This window comes from Dipteris shenzhenensis, chromosome 28, assembly GCF_047967505.1.
Source record: "Dipteris shenzhenensis isolate YYH24624 ecotype China chromosome 28, Dip_SZ_1.0, whole genome shotgun sequence".
Taxonomy (NCBI): Eukaryota; Viridiplantae; Streptophyta; class Polypodiopsida; order Gleicheniales; family Dipteridaceae; genus Dipteris; species Dipteris shenzhenensis.
In genome coordinates this window covers 50,375,343-50,389,505 of record NC_141623.1, presented here as the reverse complement: position 1 = coordinate 50,389,505, position 14,163 = coordinate 50,375,343, and the positions used below count along the sequence as shown (strand labels likewise).

The 14,163-nt window shown below is 42.9% G+C and overlaps 1 protein-coding gene across 2 annotated transcripts in view; it reads left to right on the top strand.

Annotated features, from left to right (window-relative positions):
- Positions 1–14,163, top strand: part of LOC147883687 (proteasome activator subunit 4-like) — a 142,489-nt gene that overhangs the window by 56,250 nt on the left and 72,076 nt on the right. The window contains exons 17-22 of one of the 2 annotated variants that reach the window (XM_087399300.1): positions 5,605–5,825; positions 5,936–6,158; positions 6,321–6,400; positions 6,489–6,606; positions 6,815–6,988; positions 7,124–7,292. In XM_087399300.1, coding sequence (XP_087255426.1) covers positions 5,605–5,825; positions 5,936–6,158; positions 6,321–6,400; positions 6,489–6,606; positions 6,815–6,988; positions 7,124–7,292 — 985 coding nt within the window. The remainder of the gene's footprint in view (positions 1–5,604; positions 5,826–5,935; positions 6,159–6,320; positions 6,401–6,488; positions 6,607–6,814; positions 6,989–7,123; positions 7,293–14,163) is intronic. The other variant, XM_087399301.1, reaches the window with a different exon arrangement.

Genomic DNA, 14,163 nt, shown 5'->3' with positions numbered 1-14,163 from the left:
GCCAAGCCTTACCCAGGGCTATGTCTGCATAAGCAAGCTTAGTCCTTTCAAAATTAAGCTTCTTAACATAGTTCTGAATTCGAAGCTCCAACTGGGTAACCCTTTCGTCTCATACTTCAGTTGAACTTTCATCTACCATTTTGACTGTATATGCATAGTCAGATGGGCTAGTCTTTAGTTTCAGCCTCTTTACGAGCTTGGAGTTAATTACATTGTGCGTTGACGCTGAGTCAAGCAACACAATGACATCATGATTAGCTTCTTGCCCTTTCATCTTAATTAACTCCGTATCATTAAAGGCTGTATATCCCGTTGCTGTGGGCTTTGACAGGATATTATCAGGTGCACTAGTTACTAAGCAACAGACACACATAACAAAAAAGGTACTGACCTTTGAGAAGATCCCGCTAGCTAGATCTCCATCTGTTCTGCTCTGCGACTTCCCTCCATTTCCACGTCGCATTCTGAGACCACCATCTCAGCCATCCGACGATCCTTGTTTCGTGGACAATCTTTCCACTGATGAGGCTGAAGGCATCCAAAACACAAGCCTTCTCTCCTCGCTTTTTCCCTTTGCTCTGGGTTCAAAGAAGACTTCGACTAAGCCCGGGCTGCCATTGGTGTTACTTTTCTTTTCATTCCAATGGTGGTACTTGATTTAGGAGTCTCAACTGGTTTTGCCTGCTTGGCTTGACCACTAGGCTGTGAGGCACTCCCTTTGCTAATCCATTTCTTCTTAAACCCAATTTTCTTCGGGTACCCATACTGAGCCCCAACCTGCACAAACCCACTTGGTATGTTCCCTTTTGCATCCTCATAGTTCAGGGCTATGGCAATTGCTTCATCTAGCGTGTTCGCATACTTAGCCCGAACTTCCATCTTTATCCGATCATTCAATCCAAAGATAAAATCTTTTACTTGGATTGACTCAAGTAGGCGTTCATCAACCTTCATTACACTTTCTCTGAATTTATCAGTGTATTCCGCCACTGATAAATTTCTCTGACGAAGGTTTCGATATTGATCCCAAGCTCGGGATGCTTTGTCAGGAGGTAAGAAGTGTTTTCTAAATTCCTTTTTAAACCCCTCCCAAGTAGTGGATGCTACTCCATCTTTTTGCCGTTCTATCCACCACCTATCCGCTGCCTCATTAAACATATGGGTGGCCTCGCGGATTTTCTTCATATCATTCCTGATTTCACAAATGGCGAAGGCCTCGTCCCATTTGTGTAACCAGGTGTCAATGATATCGGAACTACGGTCAGACATCCGACCAGAATACTTTTCTAGCCTATAATTGGCAATATTAGGCACCTTAGCCCTCTTAGGCTCGACCGTACGAACACTGGACTCCGGTTCCATCGGAGATTTACCTTTCTCCTGGTTATAATTCTTGCTACATGAAGAGATCAACTAGTCCCTATAGTCCACTCCAAGTCTACATTTATGACCTGCCTTGTGACCACAAACATACTGTAGTATCTATCCCTTCACACGAGCTCACAATCAAACGCAACCAACGAAAGCCTAGCTCAGTGTGGTCAATCCGATGACGAAGAAGACTAATTTACGTAACTATTGTAATTCATAGACTTTGCATAGCAATTGACCCACGATTCGAACGCCCCCCCACAACCTTCAGTACTAACCAAATTATTAACCTGCGACTGTCCTCATCCTCTGCACAGATTTTTGCTTCAGCATACAGAGCATGGAGCTTGATCCAAAGCTTCTCTGCATACTTCTCAGCTGTTTCTGGAGCAGTCTGTGACAGTTTTAGGTAAAGTTTGTTGATCTTTGATATGATAGCGTCCTGAGTTCTCCACAAGCGTTCCAATTCCCTGAAATGCAACCAAGCTTGCTGTATATCTGACGTAGCAATCCCTTCGATCTTTCCGCTTCCACTCCGCGTAGTAGTTCACCGTCACGACGAAGGCACAAGACCCAGGCTTAACTACTCTCCCAAATTGCTCCGAAATAAACTAAAAGTAATACCAGCGTGGTCTTTGTCCGGTTAGCTGTTCACCGTAACGTGCATAACTCTGCTGGCTACCTCACCTTCAACTCGTCAACAGCTTTACGTGAACTCAGCCATCCTGCGACAGCTAGTTCCGTGACCACACAGTAGCTCATCAACGCTACCCAGACTGACGAACTGCCAAATTACAATCTGTGTAGAATTTGGGCTCCCTGTTGTCCGTCGTCAAACGCCCAACCAGTTCCAGACCTCTCGCGATATAATCTGCGCTCTGATACCAAATTTTACACGAAAATCTGTTTGCTCCCAGAAAGTTACGTCGAATCACGGGCACAGGCACATTCAATAACCTCCCAGCCAACCTCGGTGGTAGCAAGCTTTTCTCAGAGAATCAGATTACGTGAAAGCTTCCACTTGCTTGTTCCAACGAGCCTCAAATTTTCCCTAGATGGATCTAGTATGCCACATGTCTTCATTTTAGGGTCCTTCCTTAATGCATCATTTACCCCTCTCTTGGGATATCATTAAACCTATTTGCCCCTTGGCACATTTCATGCATTTAGGTCCCTTAGCCTTAGATCCACCTAGTCTAGTGCCATGTCACCCTCACCAAGGACCTTGACCTGTATTCCTTTTTTATCATTTACATGAAGCCCAAACGAATATAATACAAACATTGATCCTTTGAAGGAAAATGTCGACTGACCCTTCCAAGGTCATGTTACCTCAACTTGAGCGTAACAACATGTCCTCTGATCCTTGTGTGAGCCTTTGAGGTGGATGAGGTCTTGGGTAATACAAGGTCTTCGGTTTCTTGGGAGGCACCAATAAAGGTTCCAATGAGTTCACAGGTGTAGATGTAAGGGGTTGTAAGTGGAGACAAGATCGTGCTCATTATCGCTCTTTGGAAAGAGGTTCTCCCATCATCTTCTAAAGAACAGGGGAACAAACAAGTATAAGAAAGCATGCCATTTACTGAAAAAAAGTAATGTATTCCACTCAAAATGACATAGTGCCAAAGTATAAATTACGACAGAGGTGGGAGAGAAATCTCCATCCCAAAACCTCCATGGAAACCCACAACCTCTCAAAACCATGAAAAACACCAAAATCCTACTTCGGATAGAAAGAGCACGAAGCCTTGCCTCGTTGTGGGTGGACCGCGCTTTCCCAAAGTAATAGCTTCAACATATGATTCTCCAGCTTCCGACCTGAGGGAGCAATAGGGGCGCTCGAACCAATCAAGTAAGAAGAGGGAGATGATGCCGAACACTGTGAACGCATGCCATTTTCCACCCCCTCACATGCACTTGCTCCCTCGATACACTCAAATGGTCAGATGACAAATTGGCCCACTGACGGGAATCTCCTTCCCCCTCCTTTGGTGTTTTCGTTTTGGTTCTCACATGGATAGTTTTTTGTGTACTCTCCCACAGAGACAACATGGTGTATTTCTCTCTGTTGATGTTCTCGTCTCAAACATCAGCCTATGCCTGCTTTAGTGGCCTCACCACTTCGCTTCTATTGTATTTTGGTATCTTGATAGACTTTCTTTCTCCCTTCAACCTCTAAGATCCTAAAATGTCAATCCACTTGATACTCCTAGCACTAGAAGAGTCCCATGGTGATCGCCACAAAAGTAAGAGATGGAGTTTCATTCTCTTCCTAAAGTATTATTAGAGGCCTAGGGCCAATAGTGTGCGAGGAAATGTACTTCTCAACGAGGATACATATTTCTTACTAAGCGTTGTAGTGTAACGTATGAGGAATATGGGAGGCGCTTGGTGCAAGTATAAGAGGTCCCATGGAACACGTGTGCATGAGATGGTAGAATGGTTACAAATGTATAAGAGGTCCTGTGAAAGAAGTGTGTAAGAGATGAAAAAACGGTTGATAAGTGCAAGGAGAGACAAGAACATACACAAAAAGGAGAACACACACACAGAAGTAAACACACATTCCTTGTTTATGCTACCACCACTTCGGTTTGAGATGGCACTCTTGCCGCCTGCAGAGGGTGCAGCACAGTAGTAGTTTGGCGCATTGTAGTGGCATTTATATGATCAGTAGTTATCATGCTCACAAGGGGGGCTTTCAATTGGTCTTTGGGGAATTCTATATTCAATTTGTGTTTGCTTTGTGTCCTCCACTTTAGCTGCTTGTGCCTCTCCAGCTGTGTCCACCTTGCTTAACCTCGTGCCTGCTTTGTGAGCTCATAGCATATTCTTGCATGCATTCTCATTTGAATTGACAAGTCCTTTCACGAATTTGTGATGCATTGTAGAGGGAATCAGCTTCTTGCATAAGCGGCCCTAAGCTGGCGATAATAATTCCGCAAGTGTTCCATGATTCCATCGCAACTTCAGCGATATTCCACAAGTGTTCCATCGCAACTTCAACTAACCATGAGGGCCAAACATCTTTTATTGGACTTCTGATGAAGGTAGGCAGAACATTAAATCCCTCAAAACACGCAATGGCATTGTCTTCGGATCTCATAGTGGGGAGGCTCCTACAGATTCAATAGTCCTCAATCTCAACCCCTTGGAGTCACACATTAAGGTTCTCTCTGATGTGGACATCTGAAGACATTTGGCTCACTAAGCACATGGATACAACAAAAGCAAACAGGAAACATAAAAAATAAGAATTTGAACTGAGAAAAACAAGAAAGAATGAGAGGACTGAGTAATAAGAGAGCATTGATCCATATGTGAGTTGAGGATGAGCAAAAAGGGGACTGGAAGGAAGAGCACATTGCTAGGGGAAAAGAGTCTGTTGCTACTAAGGATTTTCAGATATTTACTTGCATTGCCATCACAAAATTTCCAATGATTGTTTAGTTTTGGGTGGCTAAGTCTTTGGGTCACATTCTTTGAAGCTGGACTACATGTACCAATTTAGGACCATAAGAGCTGCTACATTCTGAGTTTACAGATGTTTTGATAGCTGCCTTGTCGTTATAATCTTAGCAGATTTCAGGTTCCCTTTGGACCTTTTACTGAGTTGCTGGAGGAATTCGTAACTTGCATCGGCCAGTTAGGTTTTGTACTAACAAGGGCGTAAGTTCTTGAGTATATATAAGAGGATGCATAATAAGTCTCCCACCTCCATACACCACAGATCTTCTTTCTGCTCCCTTGAATTGCAATTTGCATAGAACATAAGTTTCCAAGTTCAAACATATTTTAACTAAACGTTTTGTCAAAGGTAAGTCATCAGAAAGGAGCAGTGCACCATTAAATATTTCCAGAATTAGATGATTTTGCCCATCTATAGATCAGTGCGAGTCAGCACAATCTGGGGCGACTGTTGAAAGTTCCTTTCTCTAAATACAAAGATTCTGCATTTACCAAAAGCGCTTCAAATATACTCTTTGTTACTTCTCTGTAAGCAAATTCAATGCTAGTACATAAAACCTCACTGGAGTTATATTTGGTCCTTGTCCCTTCATGAAGCCCAACTGTCCCATTTCAGCTCAGAAATCTTTCTTCTTCATTAACTGTGTAACATCTGGATTATTTTAGGTAGATATGAGAAATACAAATAGTGGTGATGTCATATCTAGCACTTATTTGGCGCTTTATAGCATATCTAGCACTTACCTGGTGCTTCGATCTTTGCAGTTTTAGGGCTTCTTCAATATATACAAACTCCCAAGGGTATGATGAATGGATAAGCACCAAAGATAGCAAGAAATTGGAGGACGAGGGCACACCAATCTGCTGGCATGTGCCAGACAATGATGAAATGACGTTTCTAGATAGCATTGTCGATTGCCATCTTAGAAAGCCACTGGCTACTTTGAAGCGAATTTGCAAGGAAGGATACAAGCCAAAATATTCAGGTGCATGATTACATTGATCTCAGGCTGATTTCTAGAACTTTCTCCATCAGTAAATTTAACCAATCATCAGGTTTTGATTGTTTTCTCATTTTTATATATTGTATCTTTAGCAGGTCAGGAAAAGGAACACTTAAGAGTGCTGCTCCTGCGTGTAGAGGGTGTTATATGTGGTCTGGGTTCTTGCCTCCCAGATTTTTGCTCTCCTGGTGGTCAGTTGACTTCCAAGGGTGATAAAAAACTTTGGCCTTTGACCATTGTTGGAGCAGTTGGAGCAAAAATTGGTAGCTACCAATTAAGAGAGGAGACTGCAGAGACAATCCATCAAGTGTGCGAGTAGGTTCTTTGACAAGTTTTCTTCACGGCAATGCATTTGTCAAAGTTTATGTAGACTTTACAATATTCTGAAGCTGATTTCTGACCACAAGGGTACTGATACTGTCCTGCATGTTTTAAAAAAAAAAACTGAAACCTTCATTTTGTATGTCTTGCATGCAGTTACATTTTGAAAAATAGAGGAGACGATTCTGTTTTGCTGAAGCGTCTTGTTTCTATCATAGGCATGGTGGGAAACTATGGTAAGATGAAAGGATTACCAGCAATTTACATGTATATTGCTGTTTTCACATTGAAATCTGAAAGCAATACAATACCTGACTAATGCAGGATCATTAGACTATTATTCATATATCCATATGAAAGGCTCATGGGATGAAAGTGCTCGACTACTTGCTGAACCATGCACAAATTATGTTAGTAACTCCTTTTGTGAAGTGAAGAGGAGGTTAGTTATTCACAGATTTCACATATCATATTTGGGCAAGGTTGTCTGTGATTCGAATAATCTTTTGAGATTTCTCCATTTCATCTTATTTGCTGGGTTCAATATGTCACAGTAGGACAAATCATCCATTGTCGGCCCGTCATCTGCCTTGTTTTGCTAGAGATATTGCTCTGGTGAGGTCTAAAAGTCTCGAATTTTCTTTTTCCAGGCCATGGCGGCTTGTGGTTGAGAGGATTTTTTTGCATGGTATTTGGCGTGCCTCACAGGCAGGTTATCGGTGCTATAATGAGAAAGGAATGGGCCTTTTAGTTCCTATCCACATATCACTGCTGTCCAAAGATCTTGTGAGACTGTCTTTGCACAGTTACAGTGGCGTGCGCTCGTAAGTATAATCTTTCAACCTTGATAGAGTGTTGGTTGATAATTTCTGTAAAAAATGTCAATATTTTGGAAGATGAGGAATACGATGGTTTCAACATTTGGCTGAAATCCAAACTGAGATCATTCAAGTCGACAGAGATGCAGGAAGAGAACTGAAGACTATGTTGCAGCGATACCCACTGTTGGTTCGGGAGTGCATGTCATTGTTAACGAAAAGCTTGAAAGACCCCAAAGCAACAAAGGAATCGGCACTAGGATCTTGCGACATACTGATGTCAAGACCAGTAATGCGGCACCTTAGACAGGTTTGATTTTGGGCTACTTTCCTGTGCACACTATTTTCCAGAGATTCAAGTGCCCTCTTTTTCTACTATGAGCTGAAGTCTATGAGGTAGGAACAGGATAACTATTCAAGCTACGTGTATTTCAAGACTGCATGCTCTTATCTATTAGAATGTCAGTAGGTGACCCTAGAAAAGCACAAGTCCCTGTAGAGTTCAAGTAATATATAAAAGCTTTCTGGAAACTATTATAAGTTCAATAATGAATTCTCAACTAACAATCACAGGATGCATAGACTCAATCATTGCATAAATAATCACAAATTTCTGATAGCTTGCAGAACCCTGTTGAAACACACAGGCCCAACCATCCCTTGCCTCATGTCAGATTTTTTTCTCTCGATGTACATTTCTCGTTTTTGCTATAGGGCCCCAGTTCCCTAGATGAATCTGGATGCCAAGGGCCTTCCCTTATGCACTCTTTTACCCCCAATGCCGAGTGATCCTCTTATGCTATCTCAACTAAAATATGCCATGCAACAAACACCATAGGTATCTTCCGATTGCGTGCTTGCATTGTTCCTCGGTCCAAGATTCTTGTTGGTCTGCTTGCCTAGCGTGATGCCATCTTCCAAACAGTGACATATCTTCATAGGATATGGGCTTTGGCTAGTTGGAGACTACTGAGGTTGGCATTAAAGTCAACTAGATGACTAGCCGAGACTCAGGTTAGCACAGCCTGGTACACACACATATCCAAATGGTTTGACAGTCAAGGTATTCAGATGAATCGCCTTCCCCCCTTTTAGTATAGCTTGGATGCTCCATCCCTTAGATCCCGCGAGAGATTAGCCGTATCATATGGTTGGATCTACTCCAGCTCTGTACATCACGGACTTGGGGGACACCAGGAGTTCCCCACCAAGATTCAGTTCTACCATGCTCATCTCTTGAGAGTATTATAGGATGGAGTGAGTATTAGGCCTTAGTATCTAGAGGACAGATGGGTCTCATATACACTGAGAATTGCCATCGGATAGGTGTGGTGCACATTGACAGAGATGGAGATAGAGGAGCACTTCCTATGTACTTGCCTCGCCTACTATAACAATTTGAGGACGGTACCACTCTCTCTTTCAGGAGGGACACGGGTTTGGACCACTCTCTCGATTGATCCACTTCCATGACCAGGTCTGCATTGGCCTCTATTTGATGGAGTTGTGGCAACACAGAGAGACCATATTGTAGTAGATCAAACAACAGGTGACAGTGGCCTGAACATAGGTCAGTTCTCAGACATAGTGGGGTAGAGGAGGAGGAGATAGCCAACATGAGGGCAGCATGGATCAACGCGCAGAGGGGTGGAGCCACCACGCATGATGCAAAGGCTGAGCAGAGCATGCGTGATAGAGGTCTAGCCCATCACTGCTCTACTCAAAGGAGACCAACCAAGCCGAGGTGTCACTCTTGATATGGCCCACCAGAGACAAAGATCACAAAGTCCATGTTCCCCACCATAGCAAGAGACGGCTTAACAAACGCAAATATGATACATCTTCACGTCTCATCGGAGAGCCACCATGGCACCCGGATATGTATTCGGAGCACTAGTCTTGCATGTCTGAGTTTTGAGTTTTGAGATTATTAGCTTAGCTTAGTACTTAGCAAGGGCTTTAGTAAGCCATTTGCTTTATCCCACAATTTCTTGATTGTACTTTGTCGCAAGGCCTTTCGAAGACATAAATACAGTTTCTTTCTTTCTTTCTATCCATAGCTTGGTGAAAATTGGCTCTCGTAACAAGCTCTAGCATTTCTTGCCTCTGAATAACATAGTTCGTGGCACTGCACTAGGTACTTCTTGAGATATTCCAATCGTAGTCGGATTCACTGGTCTATAACCATAGGTGAGCTCGAATGGACTCATCCCTATAGAGGAATGTTTCTAACAATGTAGAGTTTTCTATCAATGTAGACAAACTCCAACAATGGCAGTGATCAAACACCAAATAAGGACGTCGCTCCCTGCCCATAGCTGTCAATGCAAATCGTGCTTGCGCTCCCGTTTGACCTACCCTAAATATGTTGTTTCATCCAAGGCCTCCTCCAAAGATTCACTCAAGTCAGTGTGAACAATGTGGGCTATGACACACCCATCAATCATGCTATACTTCGATCATCCATATATGATAGGCGATCCATTCGATCGCTCAAATGCACCACGAACCTCAGCAACCCATTACTTTAGCAAATCTGGTGTGTGTCACACTAAACGACGCATATGACAACGAAGATTTGTCACATATGTGCAAAAAGACGATGAAGCGTGCACAAAAGAAAGTCATGTCATATTAAAGTTTGAGACCTTAGTAAAAAACCCAACCACCTAATAATGCATCTTTCTGATGCACGATCTGTCCATGTCCCTCCCTCCTCCTTTGTAGTCTCCGTGCAATGGCCCGCCATCTGACGAGTGCTATTGTCATTGCGATGGTCTGTCTCCCCATGTCGAAAAGAGAGGATAGGTCTGCAGTCCTCATGTGAGCGTCCACTCGGGGATCTATAGAGTCGTGTACTCTGGCTCTTTGCTATGTTTGGTTCCCCCGCTGTCACTTGCTTGGGTCACCGGAGAAAAATGCTCTGATTGAACTTTGTCGGCCCCTCCCATGATCTCTTCTATGCCCGTATGAGCTGATCTCTGTCTGTGGGCCTCAAGAAGAAAAGTGACCACATATGGCAGACCAAGATGTGCCAGGAGCTCTCTATGTGGCCAAAAATTGCTGAATAACAGTGATGTCCTTCATGGATCTCATAATATATAGGGCATCGAAAATGCAAAATGCTCCTGTGTCTCTATCTCAAGCATAGCACATAAAGTGCAAATCCATCTCTCAAGTGGAATGCCCTTTGCCCTTCATGTCTGAACCCCGTAGCCTCCTGTGAGAAGAAGCATGGAACTTCCAAATATGATCAAACTGAAAGGTTCAATCAAGTCATTGAAGATGTGCTTCAAGCACATGCGAGTAAAAGGCAAATAAATGGGAAACAATATTTACCCTATTAGAATTTACAATGCCAAACATTCAACAAGGAGTTTCAGTCCATTATCATTTTCAACCTAGAGCTCCAATGATAGTGGGACTCGAAAAACAGAAGGTCCCAGTAGCTAAAGACTTTATTGAACATATTCGTCAAATGTGCGGACTAACAGATTTAATGTTAATGATTGGGCATTAGATAGAGGTAGCTCACATATATGCACTTCACTAGGGGTTTCCACCTCGGATCAGTTTCTTGTGGTTTTGATGGTATATGGTCTCGCTCAAGACGCAGCTCTGCCAGCATCGATTCCAGATTCTTTGTATGCATAGAAGGATCTCATAGAGATGGTGTTATACATTTGGATGTCTCATATGTAGGGCGGACAGCCATCTCCTTCACATGTGGCAGCAACCCTCTCTGGTAGTAGTGATTTCTATCATTCCATTGCCACTACCAAGAGACATGAGATTCTCAGACGAGAGATTGGCCTCTGACAGTAGTTATCTCCCCGACAGACGGCCTATAGATGCTTGGTTTCAGGGCTGAGGTAGCATGGTCCCTAATCTTGTCCCAAAAGGCAATGAAAAAGGAGGGTGTCAACTCATCTGAGCCCGGCCACTGGCCCTTCTGATGAAGGACAAGAAGTGCAGTTCTAAATTCCAAATTGGTGAAATATGCATGAAATGAGACTGTCATATCTGGTATGACCAATACTAGAATGCCTTGTCAAACTCTATGTCTAGCATCATCTCTAACAGGCCTGTCAAGATCTATTGAAAGAGGGGAGGTGTAAAAATGAGTAGTTGTACGTAAGATGGCATTAGGATTTGACTGTAAAACTCCATCAGAGTCTTCTCTACTATGTCTCGGAGCCAAGAGTAGAGAAGAAGTGTTTATTGGCTCTTCCTCCCATCTGAGTCCCTTGCATGGGTGGCTACGGTGCTCTCTAATCCGAAAGAACCTGTTGATGAGCCCTTGCTTAGGCAACGCCAAGAGATTTCAGCTTAGCCTTAGGGGCTAAAAGCCCACAACAACACCTGATAGGGTAAAATTTCAAATTTCTGCTAACTTGCAAAATTCTTTTGGAAGAGACTCTAGAAACACTTCAAGTATAGAAAAGTCACTATTTTCTTTTGGCTATCGATTCATGGGGCAAGATAGCAGTGAACCAATGAAGGTCCACAGGCTCGGGGCAGCCCCTAATTGCCCTTGTCACCTTTTTGTTGAGGAGTCTATTCAGCTTTGTCTACGAGATTGCAGATAGGCGAGATTTATCTGGAAGAGGATTGCTAGTCTTTTGAGTAATTTTGTTCCTTAGCTCTTCTTCATGACCTTGGGTTCAGTTGCTTCACTCTCTCTTTCAGAGCCTTAGGTGTTTTATGAGAGGCATGACTCTTTTTGGGTGCTTTCAATTCAATAACATTTACTTGAGTCATGCTCTTGGGATGATGCTTTCCACTTTCCTTACAAACCTGCACATGCCTCGGTGGATACTCTTTGGGAGATTCTAGCAAGCATTTCAACGTGACATATTTGGAGATCCAGATGCACAACGGCTTTGAATGGCTCCCAAATCCACACTTCACACACATTAGCTAGTATCAAGACAGATACTGTACACACTTTGATGGCCATTAGGGTGGGCATGCAAGGACCTTCCACAGGTAGCTCCTTCCAAGAGGATGGTCTTCCTCAGAAAGTGGAATAGTTCCCTCTTTTTCTTGGAGTCCGCCGTAGGGTTGAGGTGGCACTTTCAGTCTCAACCTTGGTGCTTTTCTAGCTCTCTCTGATAAGCATGTTATTTATCCACTTAGGGTATTTTTTTCCACCAAAGCCGGAGTACGAATAGATATTTGGGCTTGTCAACGAAGCTGAATGATGAAGACGTATTTAGTCTTTTTACCAAAGGCAATGTACGCTTACTATTAGGATTGAGTTCTAGAAGAGTAGACATCTCGGACTAGATCCGAATGTTAAGTAAATGTACAAACTACCTAGACTGGATTCTAGAAGAGCACGTGTCCCGCGTTAGACCCCATTGATATATAACCTTGCTAAACAACATAGATGATGAAACATAGCATTGATTCAAGGGTTCACATAAGTCTTTTCATTGGAAATTCTTAAGTTAGCCAAGGATAGCATTTGAAAGGCTCAAGACGTTATGCAAATCCACACCATAGAAATTTGAAATTTGAAGAAAGAATTTATCTTAAGGTGTCAGAATCTTCAAAAATGCTAAAAACAAATAAAGGTTCAAAGTTATCTCCTAGTTATTTGTGGACCATTCCTAATACATAAGAAAATTGGAGAACTTGCTTACAAATTAGCTTTACCAAAAGGATGTAGGGTACATTCATCTTTTCATGTGCGTAAACTCAAACGAAAACTAGGAGATGATGATAATCCCAATGGAAATGAAATCCTAGTCGAGGCTACATCTTTACCACATGAACCAAAAAAAAATTTAGACAGACAAGAAAAAGAACAAGGCATACAAGATATCAAGAATGCTTGGTTAAATGGAAAGATTGACCTAAAGAGAGTTCGACATGGGAAAGGGTAAGCGATCTCTAGAAGAGGTCTCGGCGCTATCAAATGGAATCTCAACAGCACAATAGAAATGAAGCCAATCGTCGTTCAAGTGGTTGCAGGAAATCCTCACTTATGCACGAATCCAAAGCTACAACTGCTTTTGGATACATGACAGGAAGGATTTTTAGAAAACAATCGTGCTTGGGGTGATAAGCCAGTCCCAAAGTTCCGGGTTTCTGTCCCAGGACAGGTTTTATTTGGACCAGTTATGAGCTTAACTGAAAGAGCAGTGGTTTTTTGTTTTTTTCGGGATGTATGCCTGACGCAGGGATGTGGCACAATGGTTGAAATCCCTCCTCAAGGGCTGCTTTGTTGAAGGATGCCACCACTTTTGTTTGGCAATCAATTGGTGCATGTATATCCTTGGATGCCTACCAAGGATTATCAAAGTCTCATATGTCATAGATGCCCGGTATGGGTGGAGGTGATTGATTTGCCTTTGTATTGCAGGCCCGCATTGCCCTACTTGGCTGAAGCTTTGGGGAAAGTAGTTTGCCCTCCATGTGCTCTGGGTAATGTCAACCGGTTTTGTGTTTTGTGGGATATTGACACGCCCACTCCTCCAGATGTGGCTTTGCAAGTTGATTTGGCGGGTATGCCATCCCAACAGATTTTCTTCAAATTAAAATGGGACAAATTTGCAGGCTCTTGCTTTAAGTGAATGCCCATGGGAATTGCTAAAACCTGCCCTGGTGGTTACACGCCCAAATGAGACTCCTTTGCCAAAGCATGCTGTTGCACCATGTATAAGGGGTGTAAGGAGGTGCGGGAAATGCCTCTGCTCCAGTGGTAAATGATAAAGGCAAGGCAAAAATGCAGGCCACGCCTTCCAAAGTGGTTGACAAAACTTCAAAGCCCTCTTCTTCAGATTGGCAATCACCTAAAAAGGTTTTCAAGCCAAGGACACTGGCTATTTTGTTGAGAACTTTTCTTAAGGGAAAGGGAATGTTATGTTAACTATAATGCTGAGACCACAGTATAGGGAGAAACCATGAGGGCTTGATGAATGGAACATTAATAGGCATGACCATTTAATGCTGCAATGTCATTGTTTAAAAATGGCTGGCGTCTACGGGTAATCCTAGCCAAGGCAATAATATGTGTAATCCTAGCCTAGGCAATAATATGTGGTGCAAATAGAGGTCCATGAAAGGGCCTATTAAGTGAAGCTCCCTAAAGGACACATGGCACTAATATAGGACCCCAAATGCAAGCACTGGGTTCAAGGGAGAGTTCTATTATTAGAGGAGGCCAGTCATGA